The sequence below is a fragment of the Canis lupus genome, chromosome 38, assembly GCF_003254725.2.
Source record: "Canis lupus dingo isolate Sandy chromosome 38, ASM325472v2, whole genome shotgun sequence".
Taxonomy (NCBI): Eukaryota; Metazoa; Chordata; class Mammalia; order Carnivora; family Canidae; genus Canis; species Canis lupus.
Window position 1 is genome coordinate 18,150,427 of NC_064280.1, and position 19,843 is coordinate 18,170,269.

At 42.4% G+C, this 19,843-nt stretch overlaps 1 protein-coding gene and 1 long non-coding RNA gene across 5 annotated transcripts in view; one reads left to right on the plus strand and one right to left on the minus strand.

Moving 5' to 3' along the window:
• Positions 1-2,795: 2,795 nt before the first annotated feature.
• Positions 2,796-7,893, minus strand: LOC112643086 (uncharacterized). The gene is made up of 2 exons (XR_003125608.3): positions 7,515-7,893; positions 2,796-7,270 (listed from the first exon to the last, which is right to left on the minus strand). It is a non-coding gene; the product is annotated as an uncharacterized LOC112643086 (long non-coding RNA).
• A 36-nt stretch (positions 7,894-7,929) lies between these two features.
• The window catches only part of TMCO1 (transmembrane and coiled-coil domains 1), a 51,137-nt gene continuing 39,223 nt past the window's right edge, over positions 7,930-19,843 (plus strand). For 3 of the 4 annotated variants that reach the window (XR_007409063.1, XR_007409064.1, XM_025420924.3), the window contains exons 1-3: positions 7,930-8,162; positions 8,988-9,065; positions 14,279-14,338. Coding sequence is in view for 2 of the 4 variants with exons in the window: in XM_025420924.3 (XP_025276709.1) it covers positions 8,093-8,162; positions 8,988-9,065; positions 14,279-14,338 (208 nt within the window). In the remaining 2 variants the exon portion in view is untranslated. The remainder of the gene's footprint in view (positions 8,163-8,987; positions 9,066-14,278; positions 14,339-19,843) is intronic. The other variant, XM_025420925.3, reaches the window with a different exon arrangement.

Genomic DNA, 19,843 nt, shown 5'->3' on the forward strand with positions numbered 1-19,843 from the left:
AATAATATAAATAAATCTTAAAAAAAATAAAACTATGGTAACATACATATAACATCACATTTACCATTTTAACAGGTCTAGAGGTGCAGTTCAGTAGTATTGAGTACATTCACATTCTTGTGCAATAAAATCACCTACCAAGATCCATCTCCAGAACTTTCTCATCTTCCCAAACTGGTACTCCATACCTATTAAACAGTAACTCTCCCCCTTTCTCTCTTCCCAGTCCCTAGGAACTACCATTCTGCCTTCTATCTTTATGGATTTGACTACTCTAGGTACCCCATATAAGTGGAACCATGCAGTATTTGTCCTTTTGTAACTGGCATATTTTACTTAGTATTGTATCTTCAAGGTTCATCCATGTTGCCATATGTCAGAATTTCACACACACACACACACACACACATTTTGTCTATACATTCATACATTGACGGACACCTGGGTTGCTCCCACCTACTGACTATTATGAATAATGATGTATATACATGGTTTAGCCCATTTTCAATTCTTTTGGATAGAAGTCCAGAAATGGAATTGCTGAATCCCTTGGTAATTCTTTTTTAAGATTTTAGAGAGACTGCAGCGTGTACACAAATTAGGGGAGGGTGGAGGAAGAGAATCAAGTAGATTCTCCACTGAGCCCACAGACCAACATACACCTCAATTCCACGACCCATGAGATCATGACCTGAGCCAAAACCAAGCATCAGATTCTCAACTGAGACACCCAGGTGCCCCTATCATTTGGTAATTCTGTTTAATATTTGAGTAAGCACCATATGTTTTCCCACAGTGGTTGTGCCATTTTGCATTCCTCCCAGCAATGCGGAAGTATTCTAATTTCTCCACATCTTTGCCAACATACTATTTTTTGTTCTTAATAGTTGCCTTTCTACTGGGTGTGACATGATATCTCATATTTTGAATTTCCCTGATTAGTGATGCTGAGTTTATTTGCCAGTTGAGTATCTCCTGTGGAGAAATGTTTAAGTCCTTTGCCCATGTTCGTTGTTTTGCTGTTGTTGAATTGTTTTTCATATATTCTGAATTTTAATATCTTCTCAATATATGATTTGAGAACATCTTAATTTCATAAATTGCCTTTTCACTGTTCATTGTATCCTTTCCTGCACAAATTTTAGGTTTTGATAAAATCTAATTTATTAATTTTTGCTGTTGCCCATGCTTTTGGTGTCTATATCCAAAAAATCATTGCCAAATCCAATGTCATTAAGCTTTTTCCCCTGTGATATCTTCTGAGTTTTATAGTTTTATCTCTCATGTTTAAGTTTTTGATCCATTTTGAGTTAATTTTTGTATACAAGGGTATGGCAGAAGGGCTTCATTCTTTTCCATGTGGATACCCAGTTTTCTGAACACCATTTATTGAAAAACCTGTCCTTTGGCTGAAAGATGGTCTTGGCACCCTTGTTGAAAAACATTTGAGCATAAAAGCAAGAGTTTATTTGGGGGATTCTCTATTTCACTGGTTTATGTCTTTCCTTATGCCAGTACCACATTTTTTTGATTACTGAGGCTTGAGATTAAGGTTCAAAATGAGGAAGAATGAGACTTCCAAATTTACTCTTCCACTTCAAGATTGCTTTGGCTACTCAAGATCCTTGGAAATTTCACAGGAATTTTAGGACGGATTTTTCTACTTCTGCAAAAAATGCTGGAATTTTGACAGGGATTGCACCGAATAGGTAGGCTGCTTAGGGTAGTACTGACATCTTAACAATACAGTGTTTCAACTCATGAACACAAAATGTCTTTCACTTATTTGTGCTTTCTCTAATTTCTTTCAAGAGTATTTTGTAATTTTCAGTAACAAATCTTTTGTCTCCCTGGTTAAATTTATTTCTAGGTATTTGTTTTGGATGCTATTACAAATTGTTTTGTTAATTTCCTTCTTGTTCATTGTCATGGAAACACAACTGATTTTTCATGTGTAGATTTTGTATCCTACCTCTCTGAATTTGTTTACTATTTCTTTTAAAGATTTGAGAGAGAGAGAGAGAGAGGGAACCAGTGAGCGTGCACACAAGTGGGGGGAGTGGCAGAGGGAGAGTATCCCAAGCCCACTCTGTGCTCAGTGCAAAGGCCAATGCAGGGCTCTATCTCACAACCCTAAGATCATGACCTGAGCAGAAACCAAGTATTGAATGCTCAACTGACGGAGCCAGCCAGGTGCCCCAGTTTACTACTTTTAACATTTGGGGGTTTTTTGTTTTGTTTTGTTTTTTGTTTTTTTTTTTATGTGGAATCTTTAGGGTTTTCTATATATAAGATGTCATCGGGGATCCCTGGGTGGCACAGCGGTTTGGCGCCTGCCTTTGGCCCAGGGCGCAATCCTGGAGACCCGGGATCGAGTCCCACGTCGGGCTCCCGGTGCATGGAGCCTGCTTCTCCTTCTGCCTATGTCTCTGCCTCTCTCTCTCTCTCTGTGTGTGTGACTATCATAAACAAATAAAAATTTAAAAAAGAAAAAAAAAAAAGATAATGTCATCTGCAAACAAAGATTAATTTTAACTTTTCCTTTCCAATTTGATGGACCAACTTTTTTTCAACTGAAAGAAGTAGTTCTGAATTACAGTTCTCTGATCACTAGAAACTTTAGTCCCTTAATGCAAAATTCGCATATAATGTCAAAAGTCCCAATCTTCAGGCTCTATCTCCAGATCTTAGGTTCTCGTTTCCTCCTTTCTGCTCCTAAGGAGTACTGTAGCAAATAATTTTTGAACACTAACTGGTTACAGCATCAAGCTTAAGACTTATCAGTCTTTCAAATATACAACATAAATCTTAATATTTATTGGTTTATAAACTCCTTTGAGAATTCGATAAAAACTATACATCTGATTCAGGAAAAAAAAATGCACATACAAGGTTCTGTCTATGGAATCAGATTTACGGATCTCCTAAAGGTCAGACATGTATCTCTTACAGATGTAATAGTCACTTTACCTAGTCAATTCTATTCCTATTAAACATATAGCCTCTTCACACTTATTAGTTGTTTTAACTACATACAAGCTATGATGTCCTCTCTTTCTCATTGCCAATTCAATGCTTTTGATCACTGCTTCTCCCACCTCCTAATTTCACTTTTTCCTCAAGGTCCAGCTAAAATTCCTGGTTCCTCCAAGATATTTGTCCAACCTACTGTCCTCTCTCTCAACAGTATCATTTATTCATTTGTTCCATATTGGGAAGCTTCTCTGTGCCAGGCCATGTTCCAAAAGCTGGAGATGCAAAAATAAACAAGACCCAGTCTCTGTCCTCAAACTTTGTGCTGGATTACCCAAAAGACAAATTAAACACATACTTGGGACACTCACAGAGTGAAAATTATTTGAAAAAATAAAATATTCCAAGACAATAAACTTACATTTCACTTTAGCATTTGTTTTAAAGTATATTTTGGGGGCACTCTGGGTGGCTCAGCAGTTTAGTGCCACCTTCAGCCCAGGGCCTGATCCTGGAGACCCAGGATCGAGTTCCACGTCGGGATCCCTACATGGAGCCTGCTTCTCCCTCTGCCTGTGTCTCTATGTCTCATGAATAAATAAGTAAAATATTTTAATAAAAAAAAGTATATTTTGGGAACGGTCCTCATAATCTTTTCACTGTTAGTTTCTGAAGGTCTTTATATAGTCCTACCAGTTTATTGGGGGAAAAATTCTTTGTATTTGAGAAAGATCACTGTTGGCTGCATAAAAGAATGGCTTGGAGGGAACAGGTGATTGTGCAACTGGAGACCAATCAGTTAGAAGGCTGTAATGCAAAGGAAAACGATGGTAAAATCAGTTAAGTTAAAGTGTAGCAAGAGTTGAAAGATGTGGGAAAAAAAGAGAAATGAAGCAGGGAGAATTTATCACTTTTGGTGGTTAGAATGTGTAGGATAGAGAAGAGGGAGTTAGAGGATAATTCTTGTTTTCTGTGTTGAAAGACGAGGTACATGATGGTGCTACTTATTAGGAGAAGAAGGGAAGAAGGGAAGATTGGAGTTTGGGTTAAAGAAATGGATGGGTTTTGTCTGGCTTCTCCAAATATAAATGCCCACTTGGCAGTTAGATATTAGGTCTGAAAATCAGGGAAGAAACAGACTACAGTTACTACTTTACGGATCATCAGTAGATAGACGGTAACTGAAGTTTTTGTGTAGAACAAGATTCCAGAGAAAATGGATAGTGTGAAAAAAAAATAGTTCAAAGATGTGCTAGGTGGTTTAACAGAACCAATAACAGTTAACACTTAATGTGCCATTTATGAGCCTAGTACTGTTTTGATCACTTTACTCACATAATCCTTAAAAAGGTAAAACCCTTTGGGGCTACCTGGGTAGCTCAGTGGCTTACGTTGCGATCTCAGGGTCATGGGATCAAGCCCTGCATCCAGTTCTGCACTTCAGCATGGAGTCTGCTTGGGATTCTCTTTCCTCTCCTTCTACCTCTCCTGCCACTCATGCTCTCTAAAATAAATAAATAAAATCTTAAAAAAAAATAAAGCCCTTTGGACTTAGGCACTATTATTATTATGCCATTGTATATTTAAGGAGCCAAGGCACAGTACAGTGAAAGAATTTGCTTAAAATTATACATCTGGTGGAGTGATAGGTAGTCTGACTTCAGAAGTTTGCTCTCAATTCTATATAAATTTCAAAGCAGTTCTGGAAGGTAGGGACTTTTACCTCTACAACTTTAAAGTGAGACTCAGAGAAGTTGCCTATATATGTTCATCTCAGTTATAAGCAGGGATTTAATTTCTCTCATAATCTTTTATGATGTCTAGCCTAGCACTAAATATTTATTTACAAACAGTATTGTTACTAATATTTCTAGTAAGTACACTGAGGGTTAGCTCTCATTTACCTTCCACAAGTTACTTGAAGGTGTACCACAACATAAAGTATAAACTAAAGACAGGAGAAAGATGTGGGGACATGAAATAGTGAATCCCACCCAAAGGAACAGTAAAAGGAAGTCCCAGGTCAAAAGCCTTGTAAAAGGCATAGAGATTGGAACAAGATGGTAAACTCTGAAATGGTGGTCCTTGTGGGGAAAACCTTTGAAATCCAAAAATTAGTACAACTAAAAGCTTAGAAAACTTGGAAACATGATAAAGGAATCTAGCAGAATGTAGAAAACATTGTTTTAACTTGCCTCCAGCACTATTCTTCAATGTGGGGAATAGGGTCATAATGTTGTTGCCCAAGAGAAGGAATGTTATCCTGGCATCCCACAGTTCTGTAGTCAACTTTTACACAGGAATAATTGAAATTCCTCATTACTGTATTTGCTTGATTGTGACTTTTCCCCCCACATTTTAACGCTTCTGAATGGGATGCATTTTACAATCAATGGTGTGTCATGGTTTAACTAGTTGTTTATTTTCTTTTTTTAGTAGTATATAAAATAATGTTTCACCTTACAAGCAAAAGCATGTTGAATTTGATCAACTGGGCCAGGCACAGCTTTAAATACTTTATAATATACTGTTTGTCATTTAAACTTAAGTTTGGGACGTCTGGGTGGCTCAGCGGTTACGTGTCTGCCTTTGGCTCAGAGTGTGATCCTGGAGTCCTGGGATTGAGTCCTGCATTGGGCTCCCTGCAGGGAGCCAGCTTCTCCCTCTGCCTGTGTCTGTCTCTCTCCGTAAAAAAAACTTCTTAAGTTTTATGCAGCTGTGTTATCATTTTGCAAATAAGGAAGGTCAGGCTTAAAGACTAAATAAAATAAGATGCTTAAGGACAGGGGTCAATTAAGTGGCAAAGCTAGAATTGAAAACCAGGTCTGAGGGATGCCTGGGTGGCTCAGCGGTTAAGCGTCTGCCTTCCGCCCAGGGCCTGATCCTGGAGGCCGGGATCAAGTCCCACGTCGGGCTCCCTGCATGGGGCCTGCTTCTCCCTCTGCCTGTGTCCCTGTGTCTCTCATGAATAAATAAATAAAATCTTAAAAAAAAAAAAAAAAAAAAAGCAGGTCATGCTCTTCTGGACAGAGGGTAGCTACATTTGTGCTTAGTACAACAGAGTAGTGGAATCACTATCTTGTGCATCAGAAACTAATGTAACATTGTGTTGCCAACTGTACTTAAAAAAATAAAAAAGAAGGGGATCCCTGGGTGGCGCAGCGGTTTGGCGCCTGCCTTTGGCCCAGGGCGCGATCCTGGAGACCCGGGATCGAATCCCACGTTGGGCTTCCGGTGCATGGAGCCTGCTTCTCCCTCTGCCTGTGTCTCTGCCTCTCTCTCTCTCTCTCTCTCTCTGTGACTATCATAAATAAATAAAAATTAAAAAAAATAATAATAAATAAAAATAAAAACAAAAAACAAAAAGAAGTCAGGCTCTTCTTGTGCTTCAATATTTACCATGAGCGATACAGAGCTGAAAAAACCCTACTCTGCCCTTTTAGTCGTTAGTGATCTCGCTCAATTGTGAAGCCTTCTCACCAACTCCATCAAGAGAGGAACCACTCTTGCCCTCATCGATGCTCCTGTAACACTTTGCGAATACCTTAATTAGACCTTTTAATAACGTATAACAACATCCAGGGAGAACCTTAATATTTTAGTCACCCTCTCTGACCCTACGGTGCCCACCGCTGTTCCTGACACACAGGAAAAAAATTCATTGTTAAAATGAGACAAGCTCCCTGACGCTAAGGCTCAATAAGAGACAAGAAATGCACATAAAACTAAGAAAGGCCAAAAGCAGCGCTACAGGGTAATATAACAGTATGTTACTACTATACTAATAGAACAGTAAGCTATACCGCATATTACAATAGCATATTACAATATGCTAATATAACAGTATATTAATATACACTGTTAAGTACACTGGAGTTCAAGAAAAAAAGGAACCAACGACAGGAAGCACACGTCAAGGGGGGAGACCACGGCGCGGCCGGCTTTCCAGATTTTCATGAACACACAGACGCACAAAACAGGATCAGCCTCAGACACCTGCACGCCCCAACGCAGGCTGAAACCAAGCTTCTAAAGACACCGTGTTTCATCTCTACAGCATCTTAAAACTTGAATTTCGAGTCGTCGGCATTGATGAACCCGGGCCTTCCCGCGAACTCGGGATTTCTGGGGTTTTGCTGGCAAACGGGGGAGACGGCGAAAACGGGGTGCTCCTTCTGGCGGGGAAACTGTCGGGATGCGAGCGCCGACTGCTCGGGCCGGAGGAGACGCCCGCTCCCGGACTCGGGCTGGTACCTCCCTCCGCTTCCTTCTGCGCAGCCGGCGGAGGCTCATCTACCTGCAAGCACCGCGGGCGGGCGGGTTCACATCCCCTTCTCCAGGCCCTCCAGGCCCCCCCCGCCCCCCGCCCCCCCGCCCGGCGACACGCCACACGCTCCCCGGCCGCCGCCTCTCGGCCCGCAAAGGCCCCTCCGGCCCGCACAGCGCCCCGACTCCCCCGGGCGCTGCCTGGGCTCCTGCCGCGGCCTCCTCGGACCCCCGCGCCCCCCGACTGGCTCGCCGCGGCGACACCCTGGCCATACCTCTATGACAACCCTAATCACACCGCGTGCACAAGTCTCTCTCCTCGGCTAGGACGGGGGTTCCTCGAAGCCAGCAGCCACGACTAACACTCATTTTCGCGTCCCCAGCTCCAAAGCCGGGGCCTCGCATCGACCGCAGGAGTTCCGCGAGCTACCTAAACGGCCTCAGAGGTGGGGCTGAGGCAGAAGCCGCGGACGAGGCCGCACCAACGGGAGTCCGGAGGAAAACAGGGCGCCTAGAAGCCCCGCGAGCAGGGGCCGGCACGCCCAGGCCCACCGCTGCAGCGGCCGCCGCCGCCGCCATTGCGTCCCGGAAGTTCAAGCCCCAGCTCTCGCGAGATTGTGCCTGAGCGCCAGCCCCGCCCCGCCCTACTCAGATTCGCACGGCCACGCAACGCTCCGGAAAGAGCGCTTCCGGCGCCGGGGTGCCCCGGAAGCGGAAGTGGGTCTCCCGGCTGTCCGAGCGCTGCTGGGCGGTCCGGAGAGCCAGGGAAGTGGTCGTCGTCGTCTCATTTTTCGCGGGCTCTTGAGAGCGCTTCCCCCCTGGCGGGTGGGAGTGCAGGAGGGGAAGTGCGAAGATGAGCACCATGTTCGCGGATACGCTGCTCATCGTTTTTATCTCCGTGTGCACCGCTCTTCTGGCCGAGGGTGAGAGCGGCTGCTTCTCTGACGTTTGATGCCCCCCCCCCCCGCCCCGGCCCGGAGCAGCATCCTCGGCCTGGGGACCCTCGCGCCGCCCAAGGGAGCGGCCGTCAGCCTTGCTTGCTTGGGGTTGGGATGCGGGGAGCTCGGGATCAGGGGCGGGCGGGGGCGGCGTGGAGTCCGGTCTAGGCCTGGGGTCGATTTCGCTCTGCGTGTTTGGGGAGACGCCTCCGTTATTTTATTTTATTTTTTTTTTTGGTTGAAGAGTCCGTCTTAACATTTAAGAAACGTTAACGAAAAAAATAAAACTTAAATAAAAAGAAACGTTTAACGACTGGTAAATACAAAGCAAAAAGCTGAGATCCCTCCTTACCCCCACAGGCAGCACTAGTCCCAGTTTGTTGTGCCCATTACAGACCTTTTTTTTTAAATTATTATTATTTTTCTATTTTTATTTTATTTACTTATTTTTTAAGATTGTATTTATTTTTATTCATGAGAGACAGAGAGAGAGGGAGAGGCAGGCTCCCTGCAGGGAGCCCGATGTGGGACTTGATCCCAGGACCGGGATCACGCCCTGAGCCAAAGGCAGACGCTCAACCTCTGAGCCACCCAGGCATCCCTATTTTTATTTTTAAAAAAATAGAGGGAGAAGCAGGCTCCACGCAGGGAGCCCAACATGGGACTCGATCCGGGGTCTCCAGGGTCACGCCCTGAGCTGAAGGCAGGTGCTAAACCGCTGGACCACCAGGGCTGCCCCCCCCCCCCATCACAGACATTTCTAATAGAGAAATTAGCATGTTGCTTTTTTTTTTTTTCCCCATATTTCAGGTATAACATGGGTCCTGGTTTACAGGACAGACAAGTACAAGAGACTCAAAGCGGAAGTGGAGAAACAGAGTAAAAAGTGTGAGTATGGACGGCAACATCCTTCTGGATACAGTTTCAGCCCATCGGGTTAGTGGCTGCTGTTGACAGTAAATGTTTCAGGAGCACCGAGACAGATACAAAAATAAAGGTGTATCTGGGAGTACAAAGACACATCCAATTTGAACCGAAGGCTGTGTGGAGATGGATGCAAGGTTGGATATTTGATGCGGAATGTTTAATACACGTGGGTGTAGAGCACAGGACGGGAGAAGTACTAGTTCGTGTGTTCTGAAGAAGAGATCTCGTTCAGTTGTGAGGGGCCGTGGAGGCCTCTGGGATGCAGATGGCCTTGCAGTCCTTCTTGGATGGAGAATGAGCTGAGGGGCACCTGGGTGGCTCAGTGGTTGGGCATCAGCCTTCCGTCCAGGGCGAGATCCCGGGGTCCTGGGATCGAATCCCACATGAGCTCCCTGCATGGAGCCTGCTTCTCCCTCTGCCTATGCCTGTCCCTCTCTCTGTGTCTCATGAATAAGTAAATAAAATATTTTAAAAAGAGAATGAGCTGAGGGAAGGAACTCCAGGTGAAGAAGATAGGATATGTGCAAGAATATGGAAAATGTAGTGAGAATATGTATTTGGAGAGATAGGTCGTTATTGTTAGTATCAGGGTAAGTGGTGTCTTGAGGGATAAGGCAAGTTTCAGTTACGTGAGGAGGCTGAAGGAGAGTTTGGGGAAAAGGTTAATAACAAGTAGAGTTTGTGGTCTTTGAAATAAAGCAGGAATTCCACAGGACACAGCTTGAGGCCGCTGCTCGAGGTATAATATGAGTGGTTCCTTGTAGGCTTGATGTGGCTTTCAGTGGGTTTTTTTTTCCACCTTAAAAGGATTAAATATAACTTTTGTATTTTAAAGATTCTTCTGACTGTATTCTGTGACATGTCTCTATGTCCTCATAAGAGTTTAAAGTTTTCTTCCTTACAATATCTCTCTTGACCCATGTAGCAACCATTTGTGGTTACTTGTATAAATGTTATCCTCTCTCTCTTTTTTTTTTTAAAGATTTATTTATTTATTTATTCATAGAGACAGAGAGAGAGAGAGGCAGAGACAGGCAGAGGGAGAAGCAGGCTCCATACAGAGAGCCCGACGTGGGACCCGATCCCGGGTCTCCAGGATCACGCCCTGGGCTGCAGGCGGCGCTAAACCACTGCGCCACCCGGGCTGCCCTGTTATCCTCTGTTTATAGAAAAGAAGACTGAGGCTCAGAAGGGTTAAATAACATACTAATGTTGCAGAACAAAGGCTTAGAAACCAAACCCAGGCTTTTAAAATTATAGTTTACCATTCCTTGATTTATTCAGTGTGGATAATGCACCTCAACATACTAAAAACCAAGCACATTTCTGTTCCTTTCACTAATGTGGTTCTCTTCCAGTATTTCCATTTGTGACAAATGGTACTTCCATGCTTCTGATAGTGCAAGCCAGAAACCCTGATACACTTTCTTCACTTTCCAGACACCACACTCTCTTGCTTTTGCTCTTATCTTGCAGGTCATTTTAGGTGGGGGTGGGGAGGGTGGAGCTGGGGAGAGGCAGAGGGAGTGGGAGAGAGGATCTTAAGCAGGCTCTGTGCCCAGCACAGGATTCAAAGCGGGGCTTGATCCCAGGACCCTGAGATCAGGACCTGAGCCACCCAGGTACCCCTTGCCAGTCATTCTTTTGCAATTTCCTTGTTGGTTCCTCTTCTCAACTTCTTGTTGGGCACCCCAAACTTGTTTTTATACCCTACACTTACTCCCTTGGTAAATTCGATCACATGCTCTATTTGGTAGTAACTCCCAAATTTATGTCGCTAGCTCTCTCTCCTTAGTGCAAGATCTATATATCCTTGGGGCGGCTAGGTGGCTCAGTCAGTTGGGTGTCTGCCTTCATCTCGGGTCATGATGCCAGCATCCTGGGATGGAGCCTCTCAGTGGGCTCCCTGCTCAGCAGGGAGTCTGCTTCTCCCTCCCCCTTTCCTGTGTTCTCGCTTGCTCTCTCTCTCTCTCCCCCTCTCAAATAAATAAATAAAATCTTAAAAAAAAGATCCACATATCCTTGTAATAGCATTGTGTGGTGACAGATGGTAGCTACCCTTGTGGTGAGCCTCGCATGATGTGTAGAGGGGTTGAATCCCCATGTTGTACACCTGAAATTAGCATCATGCGTCAACTATACTCAAAAGATTCATATATCAATTTGTCAATTACACTGTAATGTCTAAGATGCATTTCAAACCCAGCATGTCCAAATTGAATACTTTTTCCTCACTTCTGAACCTGCTTCATTTATAGCTTTCACAATCTTGGCCAATGGCAAATCTATCCTTCTACTTGCTCAAGCCATAATCCTTGTGCAGTTATCTTGAACTCTTCTCTCACCCCCCACGTCTAATACTTTTGGGTTGCTTTTAGACGTATCCAGTCTGACCACTTTCCATTACCTCCATTGATAATGACCTTCATCCTTTGCATGTATTATTGCAGCAGTCTCCAACAAATGTTCCTGTTTCCCTACAGTCTGCTCCCAATATAACAGCCATAATCTTTTTTTTTTTTTTTTTAAGTAAACTCCACATCCAGTGTGGAGCCCAGTGCAGGACGTGAACTCAGAACCCTGAGCTCAAGACCTGAGCTGAGATCCAGAGTTGGATGCTCAACTGACTAAGCCACCCAGTCACCCCTAGAATAATTCTTTTTAAAGCCTATTAGATCATGTCCCATCTCTGCTCATAACCCTGTCATGGTGTCCCATTTTCACTAAAGAACAGCCAAAGTCCTTAGAGTGGCTTGCAGAGCTTCCCCTTGTACTATTCCGATATTCTTTCCCTTCTCACACACTCTGCTTCAACGACACGACCTGCTTGCTATTCCCCATTGTGCCATCAGGCACACTCCTGTGCCGAGACCTTTCTACTGGCTGTTCCTTCTGCCTGGAATGTTCTCTATGATATCTGCCTTGCTGACCCTTATATTTTCTTCAGATCTCCATTCAAAGTTTACTTTTCTAAGTTCTTTTTTTTTTTTTTTTAAGATTTTATTTATTCATGAGAGACACAGAGAAAGGGGCACAGACGTAGGCAAAGGGAGAAGCAGGCTCCATGCAGGAAGCCCAATGTGGGACTTGATCCTGGATTCTGAGATCATGCCCGGGGCTGAAGACATGCTCAACCGCTGAGCCACCCAGGGGCCCCAACCTTTCTAAATCTTAACCTAACCACCTTGTTTAAAACTGCAGCCCATGGATCCCTGGGTGGCTCAGTGGTTTAGCGCCTGTCTTTGGGCCAGGGCGTGGTCCTAGAGCCCTGGGACTGAGTCCCATGTTGGGCTCCTGACATGGAGCCTGCTTCTCCCTCTGCCTCTCTCTCTGACCCTCTCTCTCTGTGTGTCTATCATGAATATATAAATTTTTTAAATCTTTAAAAAAAAAATAAAACTGCAGCCTGCTCATCTCCTCTACTGCTGGTCCTGATCTTCCATACCTGCTCTTCCCCCTGTCCCCCACCCTGCATGGCTCTTGTCCCCCCCACTTTTTTTTTTTAAAGATTTTATTTATTTATTCATGAGGATACACAGAGAGGAGAGAGGCAGAGACACAGGCAGAGGGAGAAGCAGGCTCCATGCAGGGAGCCTGACATGGGACTCGATCCCAGGTCTCCAGGATCACACCCTGAGACTGCCCATCTCGTCCCTTTCTAATATACGATCTATTGTGTTATGGTTTATTGTTTATCTCCACCTGCTAAAACTAAAGCTTCACTAGGACAACGGTTTTGTTGTTGCTTTGATACATCCTAGCGCCTAGAACGACTGGCACTTAGTAAATGTGTAATAAATACTTGCTGATTTGAACCTCTTCTCTCACCCTGTATGTGCAGTCCACTCTCAAGCCCTCTTACTGTTCTCCAGGAAAGTTTGCAGTCTCTCCACATCCTTCCAGTTCTGCTACCAGCACCTAATCTAAACTTCTGTCATGTTTCTTTTAAGATTTTTTAAAGATTTTATTTATTTGAGAGAGAGTGTGTGAGAGAGAATAGGAGCAGAGTGAGGGGCACGGGGAGAAGTTGGCTTCCCGCTCAGCGGAAAGCCTGACATGGCGCCCAGTCCCAGGACTCCGGGATCATGACCCAAGCCGAAGGCAGATGCCTAACCAGTTGAGCCACACAGGCACCCTTCTGTCATGGGCATCTACCACATGTGATCTACTGCAATGGCCTCCTCATTGGTTTCCTTGCAGCCACTCAAATTTATTCCTTATAGTACATCCAAAGTAATTTTTCAAGACACAAATCTTATCATGGTACTTGCCCTTCTCGAGATACTCAGTTTTTCCTTGTTGCTTTTAGGTTAAAAGTGGGGCTTGGAAGGTCTAGCACGGTCTGGTTTCTCTTCCCTTCTCCTCCAACTACATCCTGTGTCATGTTATTCCTTGCTCTATTCTGTAGCCACTCAGGCCTTCTTTTCCATTCATTGGACTAGTCTTGCTTTATCCTACTGTGGGTCCAGGGCTTAGCTTATTCTGTTTGTTTTTAAGTAATCTCTGCCCAGCCTGGGGCTTGAACTCAGAACCCTGAGAACAAGAATTGCATGCTTCACTGGCTGATCTAGCTAGGTGCCCTGGTTTTAGCTTTTTTGACTGTCTTGATCTCTTTACCGTGTGCATATGTCTGTCTTGCCAGTTTTCTGTATCATAATTGTTATCCAGTTGTCTACCTCACTAGATTACTCTTTAGGGGGCACGGATCGTGTTTATCTTTTTATCTACCTAGAACAATGCCAATTACTTAGGCACCAATAACTGAATAAATGAATTCCTACCTTCTTTAGTGAATATGAGAATGAAACTGTAATTAATCATAGTTATCTGAGGGCAGAATTTGAAAACTGCTTAGACTCAACCAACGGCAATCACCCTAGCTGATGGCCTGAAAGCCTTCTTAGTTCTTATTATGTTTCACTAGTTATTGTTATTGTGTCCTTATATAATCCTTTTTGGGCGTTTGGTTGATTTTTTAGTCTTGGATTTCTGTTTGCCTTCTCTTGTCAGTAGGTTGGGAGCAGATCAATTGTCTTGCTAATGACCATAATCAAAGGCAATGTGTAACTTTCTTGTGAGCTTTTTTTCATTGGTTCAGCTATGATAAAGCATCCTTCATTTCTTTAGCATAATGCATAATTAACTTTTACTGTGTTATTGTGTGTTGTTTACAGTGGAAAAGAAGAAGGAAACAATAACAGAGTCAGCTGGTCGACAACAAAAAAAGAAAATAGGTAAGATGAATTATTGGTCTGCACAAATTTTAGAAAAAATAAATTTTGGAAATTTGGAAAATTAAATTGGAAAAAAACTAGGTAATGAAAATATAATAAAATTGTTAACAGTGGTGATTCGTGTTTGTATAATTTTGTAGTTTATAAAGCACTTGCATATGTTATCTTACTTGATTCTCTCTTGTCCATTTTGTGAGGTAAATCTAAGCAGTTGCTACTTTTTGCTCTTAGCTTTGAAATTCTGTTTCAGTAAAATGATGCTGACAGTTGTGGCTTTTGAACTTAGCTGAGGGATCTTGGCATAGTTTGTAGAAGTGTATTTTTTTTCCCATATCTTAGATGATTATTTCCAGTTAAGTCTGAGTAACTTGTATTGTTGCCATGGCTTCCTTACTGAGAATTGACTGGTGATGGAAATCCACCAGGGGGTAGGAAATTTGTTGCTGAGTAATTTTTATCTGATCTGGAAAGTAATGACATGCTTTTGGTTTTTCAGTGTAATTTAGAACTTAATTACAGAATGTAATTCTGTTCCAAAAAGACAATTTATAAATGATTACATAGGATTTATATTTTTACTTTATGATGCTTCCTGATTCTGAAATCAGGAAAAAAGTGTGAGACTGTGTGTTTTGTTCAGAAATTATGTCTCTACGCAAATCGCTGCCATTATATCCAGGAGATAATTCTACCGGGCTGAACTATGCCACTGTCCTGTTCTCATTAAGGCTTTTGAATTTCGTGTTCCTGGTGCTTTTTAAATGGCCTACTCATTTAGTCTTATAGTAGGATGCTACTGTGCATCTACTCTGTGTCAGTTGCTCTTGTATGTACTAAAGAAACAAAGTAGAAAAAATTCTATTGGGAAGTCTGTAGAGAGGGAAAACAGACCAGCGTGGTATGATAAAGATATATTCTGAGTGTTAAAAAAGTAGAGAAAGGGGCAGCCCAGGTAATTCAGCGGTTTAGCGCCGTCTTCAGCCCAGGGCCTGGTCCTGGAGACCCAGGATCAAGTCCCACATCAGGCTCCCTGCATGGAGCCTGCTTCTCCCTCTGCCTGTGTCTCTGCCCCTCTCTCTCTCTCTGTGTGTCTCTCATGAATGAATAAATAAAATCTTTAAAAAAAAAAAAAAAAGTAGAGAAAGGAGAGCTAAACCAAACTAGGGAATTAGGTTTTCTTTGAAGCGTTAATGTTTTAGTTGAATCTTGAAGCTTTAGTGCAAATTAGTTAAACACAAATATAAATAAATAAATAATATAGTGGTCAAAACTTATTGAGCACTTACCATCTGCAACACACTGAGGTAAGCACGTTACATGTTTTTAAATTCTTTTAACAACTAATTGTATGCAGTAGTGAAGTGTTACTTCATTTTTATAGATGAGAAAATTGAAGCTTGAGTTAAAATATTTGCCCTCAGCCAGTGGTGGAAGGAATTAGGTTAGTGGTAGAGAAGGGGGTCATTTGCAACTTTGAAATCTAATTTTAAGCTCTGTACATTCTATATAAAAGTGTAGAGGAATCAAATAGCAAGATATATACCTAAAATTAAAAATAGTTTAGTATAACAAACAGAAGGAGGTAATGTGTAAAGTATAAACAAACAAGGCTAGAGAAACAAGTAGGGATTCCTGGGTGGCTCAGCGGTTTAGTGCCTGCCTTCGGCCCAGGGCATGATCCTAGAGTCCCAGGATTGAGTCCCACATCAGGCTTCTTGCGTGGACCCTGCTTCTTCCTCTGCTTCTCTCTCTCATTGTGTCTCTCATGAATAAATCTTAAAAAAAAAAAAAAAAAAAAAGAAAGTAGAGCCTGTTTATAAAGATCTTTATAAATTAAACTAAGGTAAGGAGTTTAACTTGTATTCAGAAGGCATTCCATCTTTCCATAACCATTAAAGGAATTTTTTAAATTTTTATTTATTTATGATAGTCACAGAGAGAGAGAGAGAGAGAGGCAGAGATATAGGCAGAGGGAGAAGCAGGCTCCATGCACCGGGAGCCCGACGTGGGATTCGATCCCGGGTCTCCAGGATCGTGCCCTGGGCCAAAGGCAGACGCCAAACTGCTGCGCCACCCAGGGATCCCTAAAGGATTTAAACAGGATTGATTGACATCAGATTTTAAGAAAGACAACTCTAGCAATAGTTGGGAGATAAATAGGAGAAGGGATCATCCTAGAGGTACGAAGTCATGAGACTTTTTAAGTATTCTAGGTGCAAAAATGGCAAGAACCTGAACTTAGGTAAATTGCCACTGATTTTACTAGGTGTAGCTCTTTGGTAATGGTCTTGAGTAGAGCCATTAATTCGAAGTTGGAATGTCTTACATTTGAACCAAAGATTTTAGGTTCCCATTAAAAAAAAAAAAGATTTATTTATTTATTATTTGAGAGAGAGAGAGAAAGAGAGTGAGTGCAAGAGGGGGAGGGAGAGAATCTCAAGCAGATTCCCTGCTGAGTGCAGAGCCTGACATGGGGCTCAGTCTCACTACCCTGACATCATGACCTGAGCTGAAATTAAGAGATGAACTGACTGAGCCATCCAAGCAGCACTTAGGTTCCCCATTCTTTTTTTTTTTTTTTAATTATTCTATCTATTTTTATTTGAGAGAGAGAGCACAAGCTGGCAGGGGGTGGGTGGTAAGCAGAGGAAGAGGGAGAAGCAGGCTCCCTCCTCAGCGGGGAGTCTCCTCCTGAGGAGGGAGCCTGACTCAGGGCTGGATCCCAGAACCCGGGGATCATGACCTGAGCCAAAGGCAGATGCTCAACCAATCGAACATGGAGTTCCATCTCACGACCCTGGCATCATGATCTGAGCCCAAATTAAGAGTCAGATGCTTAACCACCTGAGCCACCCAGGTGTTCCTGAGGCCGCACTATTAATATATACTTCTTTCTCTTTTTGTTGTTCACCTTCCCCCACTTTCTAGTGTTTTTCTAGCATTTAGGTTTTGCCTACACCTAAGTTTGTTTGGCTTGTGTCCTACAGTCTTTTCTATATACGTGTGTTACCCACAATGTGCTCTCTAGACCCCCTACATCAGTATTGCTTTGAGATATTTGTTAAGAGTAAAAGGTTCTGAGTCTTCCTCCCACACTACTGAATCAGAGTCTTTGGATATGGGACCCAGGAGTCTATTTTAACAAACTTCCCCAATATTCTCAGACAAACTAAAGTTTGAGAGCCATTGTGTTGTATTATCATTTTTCTGTTTGTACTTCGACAGTCAGTTGATTTACTGTCGCCAAGATTTTCTGTTTTAAATTTCTGAGAGAAGGAATCTGGTTGGCTCAGCTTGTCTCTTTACACCATAGGTCATGAGAAAGCTTATGAACTGACTACCTTCTGGGTCAGTAGTGGCAGAGCAGGGGCGATAGGAATCTTTGTAAGGCTGACCCTCAATGAAGACTATGGTAAGAGGCCAGTATCCCCAGAAGTTGGCTGGGGAAGGGAGTGCAGGCATTCTGAAGCTTGACTGAGGGGGGTGGGTATCTCTTTTCTTAGTGACTTGTAGATATGGGAGGAAATTCTTAAAATTTAATTTATTTTAGGCCCCTGAATTTATATACACATTCTAGGCCTTTATCTATACTACTTGGATTTTCCATAAAAGAAGATTGTTTCAGGGATTGTTTCAAGCATTTAATTTAAATTTTGCTTCCTCTCCATTACCAAATCTACATGAAATTTCAAGGGTATATTATTAATTGGCTTTCCATTCAACACAATTCTGAATGTAGATGGGATGGGATACCTAACTCTTTGAATCTAGAGAGATGCATCTGTTATTTTGATCATCTCTTCCTTATTTGAAAGTGTTCTCACTCTCCCAAACTGTTGATTGAATGAGACCACCCAGTTGCCTCCTGTGTTGATTTCCATTCTTTGACAGAAAAGACACTAGTTGTTGACCTAGGTAAATGATGAAGTGTTCCTCAAAATTGGCTTGATATCTCTTCGTTCTGTGGTCAGAATAGATGTCATCATTGCTACTAGTTGGTTCCCATAGCTACTAGAAATATAACCTCCTTATAGAGTATTCCCTTTTAGAATTTAAATTTTTCATTTTGCCCTGTCATCTGGGATAATGAGTCATTCTAAAACACAAATGTATGTTTATATTTTTTCATATTTCCAGTTCCTTCTCTTCAAGTTTCCTCAGCTTTCTTATAGTAAGAGAGTATATAGAATTCCTAGGGGCAGCCTGGGTGGCTTAGCGGTTTAAGCACCTGCCTTTGGCCCAGGGTGTGATCCTGGGGTCCCGGGATCGAGTCCCATGTCAGGCTCCCTGCATGGAGCCTGCTTCTCCCTCTGGCTGTGTCTCTGCCTCTCTCTCTCTCTCTCTATCATGAATAAATAAATAAAATCTTAAAAAAAAAAAAAAAAAAGAATTCCTTCCAAATGGAGGGATTGAGGTATGATTTTCCCCTGTATTAAATTTTAAGGTTCCAGATGGTATAAAATGAAGAACAGTTCCCACAGCACAAGTGCATACTAAATGCCATATACTATTTACTTCTAGCACTCAGCATCTTTAAATTCTAGGTCTTCAAGGGAGGTTTCAAACAGACATTTTCTGATGTCAAAATAACAATAAGAGACTGGGGACCACAACCATCTTGGAAGCCTTGGACTCCTAAATGCCGAGTGGTTCTACCTCAGAAGAGCATCTCACTAGTTTTGGTTCTTCTTCTTTTTTAAAGATTTTATTTATTTATTCATTCATTCAAGAGCGAGGGGGAGAGTGTGCACATGCAAGTAAGGAGCAGAAGCGGAGGGAGAAGGACAAGCAAGCTCCATGCTGAGCATGGAGCAGATGTGGGGCTGGATTCTACGACCCTGAGACCACAACCTGAACTAAATTTGAATCAAATATCCAACTGACTGAGCTACCCAGGCACCCCACTAACTGTGGTTCTTTAAGTAACATACCAGCTGGATGGAAATCACATGAGACTGAGACAGTGACTCCTTTACCTTACTGGGCTCAAGAGACAACCTCTTAAGAGGATTTATGCCAGTTAAGTGATACCAGTTAAGTGCTAACTTACTCCCAGAGCAATAGAGAGAGCCAAACACTTATACTTATTTCAATATACTCTTAACTATTTGTGGTACTAGAAATTAAACATTTCAAGCATGAGAATCTCTGGCATTGTTACCATCATCCAGCCAAAAACTGTTCTCATAATTTCATAAATCATAATGCTCAAATATTCATTCCCTGCTAATAAACAGTTTACATTATCATTTCAGAGTAAATTGCTTGCATTTATTTTACCTGATAATGTGACTTTTTTAGAAGTTATTCCCCTGGGGAAACACAATTCCTTTTTAAGGGAAAAACAGCTTCTTTTAAAAGCATTATTTAAAAAAAAATTTTTTTTAAAGCATTATTTTCAACATAGTTTATTAGAACTTGGGTTATCCTCATATAAGCCATATTTTACATGGTAGTAGTAACAGGCCAGTCTTCATAAACTTCTCTAACCTAGAATGGAACATA